Source organism: Mercenaria mercenaria, chromosome 15, assembly GCF_021730395.1.
Source record: "Mercenaria mercenaria strain notata chromosome 15, MADL_Memer_1, whole genome shotgun sequence".
Lineage (NCBI taxonomy): Eukaryota > Metazoa > Mollusca > Bivalvia > Venerida > Veneridae > Mercenaria > Mercenaria mercenaria.
This window is the reverse complement of record NC_069375.1, coordinates 51,115,048-51,129,561: the sequence shown is the minus strand read 5'-3', so window position 1 is coordinate 51,129,561 and position 14,514 is coordinate 51,115,048. Positions and strand designations below refer to the sequence as shown.

The window sequence follows — 14,514 nt, the reverse complement described above, 5'->3', positions numbered from 1 at the left end:
ATTGAATGAAACATGCTAAACTGGCTCAGTCGCTACTGTTCACGTTCGACTGAACTGTTTACCTATGTATTTTCAGTTGCTATTTGAGATTGGCATACTTTCGGTAACATTGCACTTGACTAAATATGTTGTCAATGACTGTTTTGCTAGTACCAATAAATTCTAGTGTCTTGCAATAACTTAAATTTCAAAACACAATGTTGATGTATGAAAACAAGATTTCTTAATCCTTGCAATAGGGTTTTGTCAGCCTAGAAATATTAAACACTATACAGAATGGTCAATTCACAATCTAATTCCCAAAAATTGAAAATAATTTATGATACAAATGATTTATTTCAAACCATTTATGTTCAACATTGATACAACAGCAGACATAGATGTCCCAAAAAATAATATGTATATACAAATATCTGAAACATGATACACAGTTCAGTAATAATCGCTTATCAATATCAAAGTTTCTCGATATGATAGTGTCACATAGATTTTTGATCCAAACTAACATTTCAACTTATGTATAATTACAAATGCATATAAATTTTTATTGTAAATATGTTCGAGAAATACCTTATCCAACTACACAATGATTTTACAGGACCATTAGTGAATTTTCCCAGTAGACGGAATATTCGCGATAACGCAGTTTCAGGTATCTTGAAAAAAAATAAGTATTCAACAAAAATACCCCTTTCTACTGCATATTTAGTCGTATTATTTAAAAAACTATAATTCTCGTATTATTATAATTAGCAATTGAATACGTCGGCTTATGATGGTTATTTAGTAAATGTGGTTCAAGTCGAAGCCTTATCGTACCGCTATTTGGAAATTAAATCGGCCCATTTTTGACTAGCATTGCGTTATGACGGAGACCGTTCAACTTTTCAAATCAAATGGTTATTAGGTATAGGTTCAGAACTTTTTGACAATTAAGAAAAAATTGAATTTTTATTAATGAAGACTTTTCGGAAAAATAATTTTCCTGAGTTTTGACTAGATAAATTTTCGACCGAACTATATCTCGGGAAGGGTTCGCCACAAATTAAATTCAAATGCTACTGAATATCGACCAATCATCTTCACTACGTTAAAATTGTGAATATTAATTAGGTCTTAGTACCGCATTTGTTGGCAAACATGACGTACTTTGCATCACGGTCCGTGATCTCAATTACAGCGAGGTGCAATAACAGGTCAAATCCTGTTTATATAGCATGTGGTTTACTTACACAAGTGTCTGTTAGTAATTTATTCACGGGAAGAGAATTTTAATAGGCTTTCATAAGGCTCTATGTAATGCAATGTATCTCATGAATAAGATTTTATGAACAAACATTCAGACCGTCTGATATTTGAAAAATTCCAGTAGATAAGCACTGTCAAGGCTTATCAGCTGGGGTTGCTACTACAGTTGTTGCTTTTGCAAAGACGGATGTAATGTTAAATCTGTAAAAAAAAACAAGAAAGAATATCCAACAGGGAAAGCCACATTAAAAAAAAGCAGCCTCCCCAAAGACACACAAGCAACCCTCGCACACCACACACAAACAAGAGCTGTCTCATGACAGCGCGCTCGACTATTCGAAGAATTGATTGAAGAATGGGGTCAAAATATTTCCACAGATATTCAGACAAAAGAAATAAATAGATTAGACAAACAATGTTCCTGTATTTCTTTGATTTCGATAAGTCTTGCACTAAATGGCAATGTATGAACCAATTTCTAAGTCCAAAAAGGGCCATAATTCAGTCAAAATAGTTATGTACTCTTGCCTACAGATGGAAATCATAATGATAAACAAGTGTTCAAAGTTTAAAAGCCATATGTCAAATAGTTTTGACAAAACGTGGACATGTATGAAAACAGAACCAATTTCGAAGTCCAGAAAGGGCAATAATTCAGCCAAAATAGATGACAGAGTTATGTACTCTTTCCTACAGATAGAGACTATTATACTAAACAAGTGATAAAAGTTTCAAAGCCATATGTCAAACACTTTACAAAAAATATGAACTGTTACGGAAAACTTTACCAAGATTTCCAAGTCAAAAGGGGCCATAATTCAGCCAAAATCCTTGATGGAGTTATGTACTCTTGCCTATAACTGGATATGGTGATGGTAAACAGGTGTTGAAAGTTTCAAAGCTTTATCTCAAAAGACTTTGTCAAAATATGAACTGGTACGAAATATTAACCCAGATTTCTAAGTCAAAAAGGGCCATAATTCAGCCAAAATCCTTGATGGAGTTATGTGCTCTTGCCTATAACTGGACATGGTGATGGTAAACAAGTGTTGAAAGTTTCAAAGCTTTATCTCAAAAGACTTTGTCAAAATATGAACTGGTACGAAAAACTTAACCAAGATTTCTAAGTCGAAAGGGGCCATAATTCAGCCAAAATCCTTGATGGAGTTATGTACTCTTGCCTATAACTGGACATGGTGATGGTAAACAAGTGTTGAAAGTCTCAAAGCTTTATCTCAAAAGACTTTGTCAAAATATGAACTGGTACGAAAAACTTAACCAAGATTTCTAAGTCAAAAGGGGCCATAATTCAGCCAAAATCCTTGATGGAGTTATGTACTCTTGCCTATAACTGGCCATGGTGATGGTAAATAAGTGTTGAAAGTTTCAAAGCTTTATCTCAAAAGACTTTGTCAAAATGTGGACTGGTACGAAAAACTTAACCAAGGTGTGACGCCGACGCCGTGGTGAGTAGGATAGCTCTACTTATTCTTCGAATAGTCGAGCTAAAAATGAAAAACACAAAAGGACAAAACAAACACATACAGGAACACAGTGGGGCACCGCCTTGGAACGGTCAGTGGCAAAACCACCACTGGGGAGTTTTAACCAGTTTATGGTGCACCTAACCTCACTCTTACCCGCGTGGGATGTCAGTTCTGCGCTAATAGCAAATCCTGAATTCAAATATATTTTATTTATAAAACATATCATTTATGTACCTTTTAAAAATGTAGTCGAAAATAAATAGGACAAAAAGTGACTTCCGTCATAACGAGAACGAAATATTATATGTTTTATCTGTGCAAGATGTATGTCCTGCGCTAATAGAAAATTTTAACATTACTCCTATAATTTCATACGTTATACGTCAACTTTAATTTTGTTATACCATTACAGACTAAAATTGTAGCTAGAATGTAAAGTTACTGCGGGATGACGGTCCTGCACTAATTGCAATTCCTGAAATGACAACGATATTTCAAATATATGACATTTCTTACAAATCTAATTGATATTATTTTTTTCATGCTTTTATAATACAAAATTAGTAGCAGATTTGTAATACCTCTACATTTAATCAAACAGTCAATCTTTCTATTTTAGGTAAGTATAAAACCATGCCACAAAAAAAGATATTTAAGTCGTATTTTACTTATTTGATATTAAATTGTATTGTACTTATATGTATAAACTGTTAGCCAAAATTGACAAGTATTATATTTTGTTATTGTTTAAAGATATGGGGGGATATCGTGTGAATTAATAAATATTGAAGAGAAATACCTAGAATAGCGTAATTTTGCTTTTAGCGCAGACCAGGTAATAATTGGAAATAACCAGCGTAATTAGATAAATATATACGAGATTCATGTTATTAAAAGTTTGGTGAGGATTTCTTAAGTTATTTATTGATATTGATTGCAAAATAAAGGCATATTGCAATAACAAATTATAATATCATATTCTACTTCCTTTCCACTAAAAAAGTCGATTCTGCGCTAATGTCAATATATATTCCTGTAATGAAGACAATATTTCTATCATCCTATTGATATTACTTTTTCGCGATTTGATATTTATGCAGGCCAGGCAAGCAGCGAAATCAACCAATGTAATAAATGATTAAACAAATACATGATTATGAGATTTATGTATTTTTTTTAAGTTGGTGCTTATTTCTAAAGGTGTTCGTTGAATTGTTTATAACAATAAAGACATACTACAATAAAAATAATATATACTGTAAATATTGAACTAGTTACTGTTTTTGTTATACAAATGTACTATGATTGTTGAAGAGAATTGAGCCGCGCCATGAGAAAACCAACATAGTGCGTTTGTGACTAGCATGGATCCAGAAGAGCCTGCACATCCGGGCAGTCTGGTCAGGCCGCTAGTTTAAGGCTTTAAAAGCGAACAACATGGATGCCGACCAGACTGCATTGATGCAGAGGCTGGTCTGGATCCATGCTGGTCGCAAACGCGCTATGTTAGTTTGCTCAATTTAATTTAATCACTTAATCAAGAAAGAAACCAGCCTGAGAAATATCCAATGTTATCATTTCCTTTGTTGCTTTGATCGGAGTATTAGCGCAGGACAAGCATCTTGTGCAGATAACAAATGTAATATTTCGTTCTCGTTATGACGGAAATCATTTTTTAAACTTATTTTCTACTCTTAAAACTATTTTTTTAAAAGTTACATAGATGGTAATAAATTTTAGAAATGAAATATATTTCAAATACTGGTGTCATTTCAGGATTTGCTATTAGCGCAGGACTGACATCCCGCGCATGTTATAAATTTAACAAATTTTGCAAAAGCCACAATTTTAGTCTGTAATCATAAAACAGAGTTAAACTTAACCTAGTTTATAAGAGACATTTAAGTTATCGGAGTTAATTCCAGATTTACTGTTAGTGCAGGACACATCTTGCGCAGATAACAAATTAGCAACCACTGCTGATAAAGAAATCAATGGCTTATCAGCTGGAATTCTGGTGATTTCTAGGGATTAGTGTACTTTTTCCCCCATAAAATCTTTTTTTGTCATGTTACAAAAACATAAAAACTACCATTTAAAAGGTGATAAAATTATCTTTCTACAGTATAAAACATTCATAAATCTGATTTACAGTCATTCCAGATGCCCCAGTAATTAGTTAATCTGGCCACTGTTTATTGACAGTTTGTTGTTAATTGCTTTATTACTCGCCGCGGGCAATATGTACTCCTTTCAAATGCAAACGCGGGTCGCATAGTGCTCATTAATATTCATATGATCTGTATCAGAAGACAGCCGATTGGACGACCTACACGTAGGTAGGTGTGTCTTAAATTTGCATACGACCCCCCAAACCGGAGAAATCGTTCCGTAAAGTTGACGTGAAAAATACGCCCAAATATACCATATTCGCTGAATTATTATTTATTTTTAATAAATACAAACCCTAACAATTAATTTGATACCAAAATTATGTTTCGGAACCTATTACAAGTATGCCGCATTTTCATTTTAAATTCAAACTCCCCGCTTCCATTTTTTTTTCACTCGCCGGTCCGCCATGTTGGAAAACTGATCAATTAGGTCAATGCGGTAAATCGATCGATTCGGCTCGAAAATCATGTAAAAAGACCTATTTCCACCGGTTTTTATTTGAAAAATATGTATGTCTGTAAAAAATATTAATATCTGACTGAAACTACGAAGCAGAAGTAATATTTATTGAGAAAATTCAATGTCGGGACAACGCTGACGAACAGCTGACTGGAATTTCACTTTCGTTATGAATTATATTCTTATTTAAGGAAAAGAGTCACGATTTGCCCCCAGAAATGAATGTTCCAAGAAAGTGTTTTTATTTCCAATTAAAGTCTTTTAATAATTGTTATTACTTACGCAATTTCAATGCATAAAAGGACGATTTTTCATACGCGTTTCGTACTCAACCTGTTCGTACCTAACGTGTACGAAAAATTGAAAATATCAATTCAGTAGTAATTGTTCATACATAGCACGTGTCTAATGATTATTATATATTATTTTTGTTTAGGAAATCATTTGAAAAGTATAATGTATAATAATTTAAAATGTATAGTCATATACTGATACAGTTTACACATGTATTTCAGAATTACATCTGGAGTCATGACCGGTCTAAGCCATTTTGCCAGTCCGCTGGAATATCTGATACATTAAATTTCTTAATTAAAAAAATATATTTAGTTTTTATATGCTTTATTTTAGAATCCTAGTCCTATACATTATGTCTTGTATGTCTTGTGAAAAAAAAACAGTGAGAATATGGTAACATTCTTGAACTTGGACAGCGTTGGAGTCGAGATATAACAAGAAAATAAGAATAAAATCGTAACCATGTCTCATTGTAAGTGAAATATAAAGGCAACTATACACCTTATGCCAAAACAGACAACAGAAATGTATTCTACAGGAAAAATACCATAAGTATGCCAAATTTCAGCTACTTATCATTTAAAATGAGTGGAAGACCAAACATTAATTTAAACATAAGAGTTTTAACGGTCCGCGACTGCGAATCGATTCCTTATTATTTATATAGAGGAAAAATTTCAGAAAAAACGACATTTTAAGAAATTTCAAATCTTGATAACTTTTTTATTTTTTAAGATATTTCAAAAATTTAAAAAGTTCTTTGTTTGATTATTTAAGCAGAATATGAATACGTTATTAAAACACTGGTTAAGCTACTGTGAAAAATCAGCTGTGGTTGCTAAACAAAATAATGTAAAATTTTCGTTCTCGTTACGACGGAAAAGACTTTTTATTTCTATTTATTTTCTACTCTTAAACATATTTTTAATTTTTAAAGATACATAAATAGTATGTTTAAGAAATGAAGTTTTTTGGAAATATCCACGTCATTTCAGGATTTGCTATAAGTGCAGGACCGACATCCCACATTATATTCAGATTTGCAAAAGCTATAATTTTAGTTTGTAATCATAAAAAGAAGAACATATTTTATGAGAGACATTCAAGTTATCGGAGTAATTTCCAGATTTACTATTAGCGCAAGAGGCACATCTTCCGCAGATAAAAAATGAAATATTTCATTCTCGTTATAACAGAAATCACTCTTTTATCTATTCACTTTTTAGAATATTTTTCAGATAGATAGTATGTTCTATGAATGAAATGTATTTGATATATCAGTGTCATTTCAAACTTTGCTATTAGCGCAGGACTGACCTCCCGCGCAAGTTACAGATGTAACATTATAGATCTCAGATTTGCAAAAAGACTATAATTTTAGTCTGTGATCGTAAATCAAAGTAAAAGTTAATCTGATTTATAAAAGATATTCAAGTTATCAGAGTAAATTCCAGATTTTCTTTTAGCACAGGGAAACGAACACATATCTTGCACAGCTACAAAATGTAAAATTTCGTTTACGTTTTGACGAGAATTACTTTTTAATCTATCGATTTTGTACTATATTTAAAAAAAACAAAAACATAATAATAATATCAATTAGATTTGTAAGAATTTTCTTTTAATTATGTCACTTTTTTTTATTTAATCTGTTATCTTAGCCATGTTGAGATATATGCTCCCGTTGGTAAAAAGAATATTATTGTGAAATTTCAAGGTATTTCAATATAACAAAAACAATATTTTGCTAAGTGTGTGCTCTGGTGAAGTAGAAAATTATAAAAATAGCCTAAAACATACCAGAGGACGACGTGTGCAAGCTGGAGGAAATCACACCTTCACGCATGTTTGAGTTTTATTGCATCTTGATCAGATCGGAGGTATTGAAACCTGGTGACCGACTGCTGTGAATTTACTGATATAGAAATACATTTATGACACATAATATAAGCAGTGTGCGACATTAACGGTAGCCCAATCGCCAATGGCTACGAAAAATCGGCTCGGGCGACAGAAAATCGGCAGACCGTAGCCCCTCAGGCTATGAAAAATTTCTGAGGAATAAATTTACCAAAAAGATCATTGCAAACGTGGGAGCAAAATAGCTGCTTTGAAGCTTCAAACTTCGCTCAAATCCAATCTCAAAGCGAATTCAAGTCGCCTGAATATTTTTTTGGATGCGCACCCGCTAATCTTTTGACAGTTTGCTCCTGTCATAATGTGCGTCGAATACACATACACACTCGCCGATAGCATAATTTAAACTCCGCCTACTTCAGGTACTTGTGAGGTTTTCACGAGAAGTGTGAAAGCAAATCAAATTATCGGTTTCACCAGAGGCAATTGTAATAGGCCAATCAGCGCCGCGGTTACGTCTTTGACACTTAGCATTTAATTGTCAACACGTGCGAGTCGTTTTCTAAAGAAATTGTCCGATTAATTGGAATTATAGACACAATTATTTGGTATCCATGGTAAAAGAACGACATGTAAAGTATTAACTTCGTAAAACTAACTTTGATGGATGAATTGATTTGAATACCGGTATGTATTTCAAGGTTTGACACAGTTTAGTTTCAGTTTTATTCGAATGAAAAACTGTTCACACAAGTGGTGACTCAGTATAAATGATAATCCCCTTTTCATCCTGCATTCATATATTACACAATATAGCAACAAAAAAATCGGCGTGTTAGATACAGCACCGACTTGAGCAGAAAACATTTTTTTCTTAGAATTTTGTATTGAAACAATAATCACTGTGTATGGTAAAATTGATGTAACCAAGAAAATGAATGGTCATTGAATCAATTCACAGCGTCAAGGTAGAAATATAAAAATTAATGGAATCTTCCAACTTCTCTCTAAAGTCTCTCCACTTCTCCTTAAATCAATTGAAGGGAGAATTGACTTCTCCCAAAACAATAATGGGGCTAGCAAGACCCCTGGTCTGTCTACTGCCAAGCTTTGTCTACAAAGCTGTTTAGATATCTTTTCATGACTCAGTGTCTTTGACTTTCTGCACAACTTTGTGAACACTGTTTCAGATTTCGAAATCAATTCTGAAAAACTCGTACAAATTTTTGAAATATATCAATATTCACCAACCTACAGCAGTATATTGAAAGAAATTAAATATTGCTTAGAATGAAAGTATTGTTCATTCTTGAGCAAAAAATTAGTGGGGCTACAAAAAATTCTGTCGGGCTACTAAAAATTGGAAGTCTGTAGCCCCATTGGCTACGGTGTTAAAAAGTTAATGTCGCACACTGAATATAAGTACCAAAATATTCAGCATTTGACATTTATATTTATTAATAAATTGACCAACTGCATGATTTATCAAACATGAAATGCAAATTTCTGATATATAAAGTTACATTTGTTATTTGCGCTGCGCATTTGGTAAATCGTGCAAGTTAAATTTATCCTATGCAACGATTGGTAAATTGTTGCGCATATAACCAACGTACAAAAATTTGTTATATGCGCTGCGCGTTTGGTAAATTGCGCAGATTGGTTATTTGCGTTCAACAATTATATATTCCGCGACAACCTATTTTCGGACACAACCCGTATTCGGCCGGCCCCGGTAATGTTTTAGTTTTCCTGGAAAACACGCCCCTTCTGGTTTCCCACAAGCATGCTTTGTTTACAAACACCATACAACTGTCACGCTGGTAGTTTTGAAGAAAAATGGAAATTAAAAGGGTTTACAAGCAAATGATAAAAACTAACATACTGTTATATTTTTATTTTTTTCACTATTCCCAAAATATCATGTCCAAAATATGTGTTTTTAGAAATAAATCCAATGTTTTCATGTTGAAAGCTCTGGACGTTCGACAGATGAGGTTATTTACAGGCTCCGCCCCCATTATTAAATTTTGCAAAAGAATACTTCACACAAAAAGTTACCACTTATAGACCAGTGTACCTTACGAGGTTTTCTTAATCAATTGGTTAATGAAATTTTAAATAGTAGTAGTAAAGTTTTTTTTCTCTGTTTCTTTTCAGAATCATGTGCCCACTAGGGGATCATACAGACCTTATGATGATAATATTTAAGGGATGGGTACACTTATCATTTTGTATGTAACAATGAGGGTAATCAGAATAGGAGACATGTTCCTGTGTCCCATTTGTGCTGCTCCCACCAACTAACTACATAAACTAACACTGAAAATACTTTATAAATATGTTTTGGGCAGTTTTCTTGTTACTAACAGTTAAATTTAATGTTTGAGATTTGTTTAAACTGTTTCTGACTTTTTGTGACGTAAACTTTGGAGCGCAGTATATTTTGAAGCAGGTGTCCGAAAACGGGTTGTACAACTTCCGGTTAATGGAAAAGTGGGTCAGCCATGTTGGAAAGGATATCTAAAACATGCTGCGAGATGAGGTTTGTTTACTTGCGTATTTTTTAGGATAAATGATTGTTGAACAAAACTCCAGCATTTATTATTGTTGTACATTTACCACGTAGCGAAACCGTAGCGGGTTGTACCGGGATATAGAATATCTTTCGAGTTTTCACATGTCAAGAATTAATCTTGATGCAGTCTAAAACATGCATTCAGAAATCATGAATTATCATTAATACTTATAATTTTAATAGATCTAATAGCGAGCATAGCTCGCGAGCAATTGCCCAAAGCGCAATTGCAAGCGCGTAGCTCGCCTTACGGCAATGTGTAGGCGAATATAACAAAGGTGTGCCGAATGGGGCAAAATGATGTAGCTGAAAAATTTTCCTCTCGTCTGGGCGCCGCCATTTTGTTCTACTTTCGTCAAAGTCGGGAAAATTGTTTTTGTTTTTTTTTTAATTTTATATTTGAGTTACAATCTCTATGTTCATTACGTGTCTTTATTTTTAAAAAAGTTACGTTATGGAAATAATTTCAATTTTGCTTTTATTTTAAGAAGTGCGTGTCCCTAGAGGACAGGTGCTCACAGGAAATGCTTTGTTGGCAGTGAATACAGAACTTCATTTGATTACTGAATATTGTCCATCACTCAAAAATAATGCAAGAAAGATTTCCAGTTGGTAGAAAAAAAATATCGTTTTCTTTTAAAAGATCAAGCATTGCCCGGAAAATGGGATAAAATGTCATAAATAAGCATAAAGCCATAGGAACGCCGGAAACAGGTAATGACGTCACCGTGACACCGGCTTTCCATAAATTTTGCAACGTATGATATTCGCTGTTACAGGTATAATGACATTAAATTTTTGTTTCTTTTCAAGTGAATAGGTTCTCGGAATTGTTTTAAGCAGTGGATAGTTTCTTTTGTCGTTTAAGCTACGCTCGCTCAGAGGCTTTGCCTTTTTCATATTAGAACATAAACTTCCTAAACGAATCCATAATTCCAGCACCACTCCTTTAATTTTTAAGGGGCACTGGTGATTTTTCAAGGGAGTTCTGCCTTTTTAGGTAGCACCTAATTTCATATTAGAATCTTATCCATCTTCACCTTTTTAAATATCTTGCGTCCTCGGGTTGCATCATAATGGAGAAATTTAAATATATACACAGAAAATATTATATACAGTATTTTTGTTAATTTCTGCCATCACATTTGTATTCTCTAAACCCAGATTAAAAAAAAAACAACAACATTTCAACGTATGTTTTCTCATTCAAAAATATATGTTCGATTGGTGATATAAAGTTACTTTTTAAATTATGTATACGAATGTAAATCTGAATTATTCATTTTCTAAAATCAGAAAGATTTTATGTAAGTTTTGAGAGTAATTATTTTGCTTATTACGAGACTCATTTCTTATTTATTCGGCACTTTATGCATCCGTACCTTACCGTACAATTGTACTTTCATTAAACATAAATCTCAACCTATAAGGCATACAGACACTAAATAGAAAAATGGCGCGAAAAAAAAATCGCATAATGGCGGATACAAATAGTCCTCTTTTTTTTTCTTTTGCACTGTAGAGCTATTTTCCTTATTTTCTTTGCATTTTTTTTTTGCTAAAATCACATGACAGATCTATGCTTGACATGTAGGTAGCATTTTCATAATGAAATAACAACATGACAGAATTTTTCATGAAAACTTAGATCATACACCACCACTATAATTTTGAGTCTCATTTTTTAGCTGATTTTGCAGTTTGTGTGTTTGACTGAAAATATTTTTCTTGCATCAAACATGACCCCCACTTTTCTTTTGATTTTTATTTAGCACTGACAATATTCTTCAGGAAAATGTAAGTTACAGACATTTAAAATGGGTCCTGATTTGTGCTGCGGTCTTTGGAAATAAGTCAATTTTATATAGAATAAAGAAGTACAGGAATAAGGTCAGTAATTCGGTCGAAAATGTGCTTCCGTGGTGTAGAAAGAAGTCCATAATAAATAGATCCTAATTTTCCCATTTTCTGTGCAAATTCGTGTAGAACGAGTGCTTTAATCACACTTTTTCGCTACTAGAATACATTCTGCATGAAATGAGACGGTTTTCATGTTCATACAACCCACATGGCAAGTTTTGCGGATCGAAACCGGAAGTAGGTGTTTATTGCGCGGAGGAGAGCAAATTTGCGCCATTTTTAGGGGTAGCAGACCACAACTGACTGGCATTTCACTAGGAACTATTCAACTCCTATTTTCTTTTCATTTTTTTTCGTTAATTTGTGATAGAAATTTCATGAAAAATTGGTGTAGGAAAAAGTGATATTCTCTAAAGATACGTAAAGACGACATGAAGTTGTCGTTTTTTATATGAAACAAAGAAAGATTTGAATTACTGACCTTTAACCTACAGCTATTTAGTGTGTTATAACCATAAGGATGACCCCGCCTACCTACCTTATTTCGGCTCATCATGTCATTCTGACCCAGGGAATTGCCTACGCCTTTAGTATCTTGAACAATGATATGGGTCATATCCCTAAGGTGACTATGTCTTAGACTAGCTGACAAACGAAATAGAATGACCTTTGTTAAAACGTATAGTTGGTGAGACCAAATATCTCATATATATAGAATTTTCCTCTGGCTAACTTGCCTAAATGATTCGCACGGGGGAGGAACTGTTACACGAGACTCGGTTGTGGAGGATATCATGTTACAGATTTAGGATGCTTCTGTTACAGTATTCCTGGATAACGTTACAGCATTCGGAGGATAATAATAGCTGTCGGTATTTGTTTTGCCAAAGATGTGGTAAAGATTGACATGGATTGATCTCTTTTTCCAAAAATAAAAATTGTTTTTCTAGATCAGTGATATGCACATCTGTTGAGACATGGCTTAACCTGCGAAACACGGTATATTGATGTCAATCAAGCGTTTTATGACAAAATTTGAAATTTTGATAGTAAAATATCTAAAACAAATTGACTAAAAGATATTCCAACCGTATTTCATGCAAATTTGCATTGATTAAAACCCTCTTCAGGCATGGACTTATAATACGAGGTAGAAAACTTACTGTTGGTCTAATATTTCGTGGTTTTATAGAATGTTGCAGTTTAGCAGGATATGTTACAGTTGTGGGGTGCTGCTTCTGAATGTGTTACAGATTTAGGATGATACCTTTTCCTTCTTCAGGATTCTGTTGTTAGATGTAAATACTGCTAAACAACATTTATTTTGTCATTTGAGGCAGTCAGACATGTAATAGAGTGGCGTTGCTGTAACAACGTTTAAAAACACACCCATTTCCGTGCAAATTGACCGATCGTTTGAACAATCTCTAAATACATCGGTTGTTAAATGTTTTTCATAACCTCTAAATAAATCACCAAAGATATCGCGGAGCGAAATCGAAAAATGTTTTAAGTGTTTCTTTATTTATATTCACATAGATTAATTACTTTCGTTCAAATCTAAAAAGAGAATGAGTTACTATGTTTATAAGGTAATTCCTAATTTTTGAACAACCCGAATTTAATGTGCTCGTGCTCGCGTTTACGCAATGCCTACAGTACTGAGACATGCCTTGTAATGGCGCACAGCCCTGAAAAGCCCTTGACACTGTCATACACACAAAAACAAAGACGCATATATTTTTAGAAGAAAATCCTGAAACATTATACATTTTAACTATGAATTGCGTATAAAATCCTCTGTTAAATGATATATTTATGAAAGAACAGCTTATTAAAATGCAAACGACGATTCAATGCGCATTGGTGATTATGGTATCATATACAATGGATATAGAACACTAACATCCATTGAAAATGTTTATATATGATATCATTTTATTATATATAGCTGTTGAATCAGATTTAGAATTTCGAAATTAGAAAAAAATGCACTTGGTATAATGTTTGTTACATCTTACAAAAAATCCCGCATAATTCATGATATCTAAATCTTATTTGCTATCCTGATATTGTATATTGTCAAAATGTATTCCAAAAAGTATCATCCTAAATCTGTAACACATCCAGAAGAAGCACCCCACAACTGTAACATTCTATAAAACCACGAAAAATTAGACCCACATTGATGTTTCTACCTCGTATAAACTGGATGCCTAAACAGGGTCTTTATCAATGCAAATGAGCATAAAATATGGTTGAAACATATTTTGATCAACTTCTTTTAGATTATTTTCTATCAAAATTTCGGATTTTGTCATTAAAACGCTTGATAGAGATCAATATACTGTGTTTCACGTGTTAAACCATGTCTCAACAGACGTACATACCACTGATCTAGAAAAACAACTTTTACTTTTGCAAAAAAGAGATAAATCTTTACTATTTCTTTGGCAAACAAAACATCGACAGCGATTATTATCCTCCGAATGCTGTAACGTTATCCAGGAATACTGTAACAGTAGCAACCTAAATCTGTAACATGACAGAACC

General features: G+C 33.2%; 1 protein-coding gene across 2 annotated transcripts in view; it reads right to left on the bottom strand.

Annotated features, from left to right (window-relative positions):
• Positions 1–11,264, bottom strand: part of LOC123554364 (kinesin-associated protein 3-like) — a 259,985-nt gene extending 248,721 nt beyond the window's left edge. For both annotated transcript variants that reach the window (XR_008367194.1, XM_045344464.2), the window contains exon 1: positions 11,142–11,264. Coding sequence is in view for 1 of the 2 variants with exons in the window: in XM_045344464.2 (XP_045200399.1) it covers positions 11,142–11,176 (35 nt within the window). In the remaining variant the exon portion in view is untranslated. The remainder of the gene's footprint in view (positions 1–11,141) is intronic.
• Between the last annotated feature and the right edge of the window lie 3,250 nt (positions 11,265–14,514).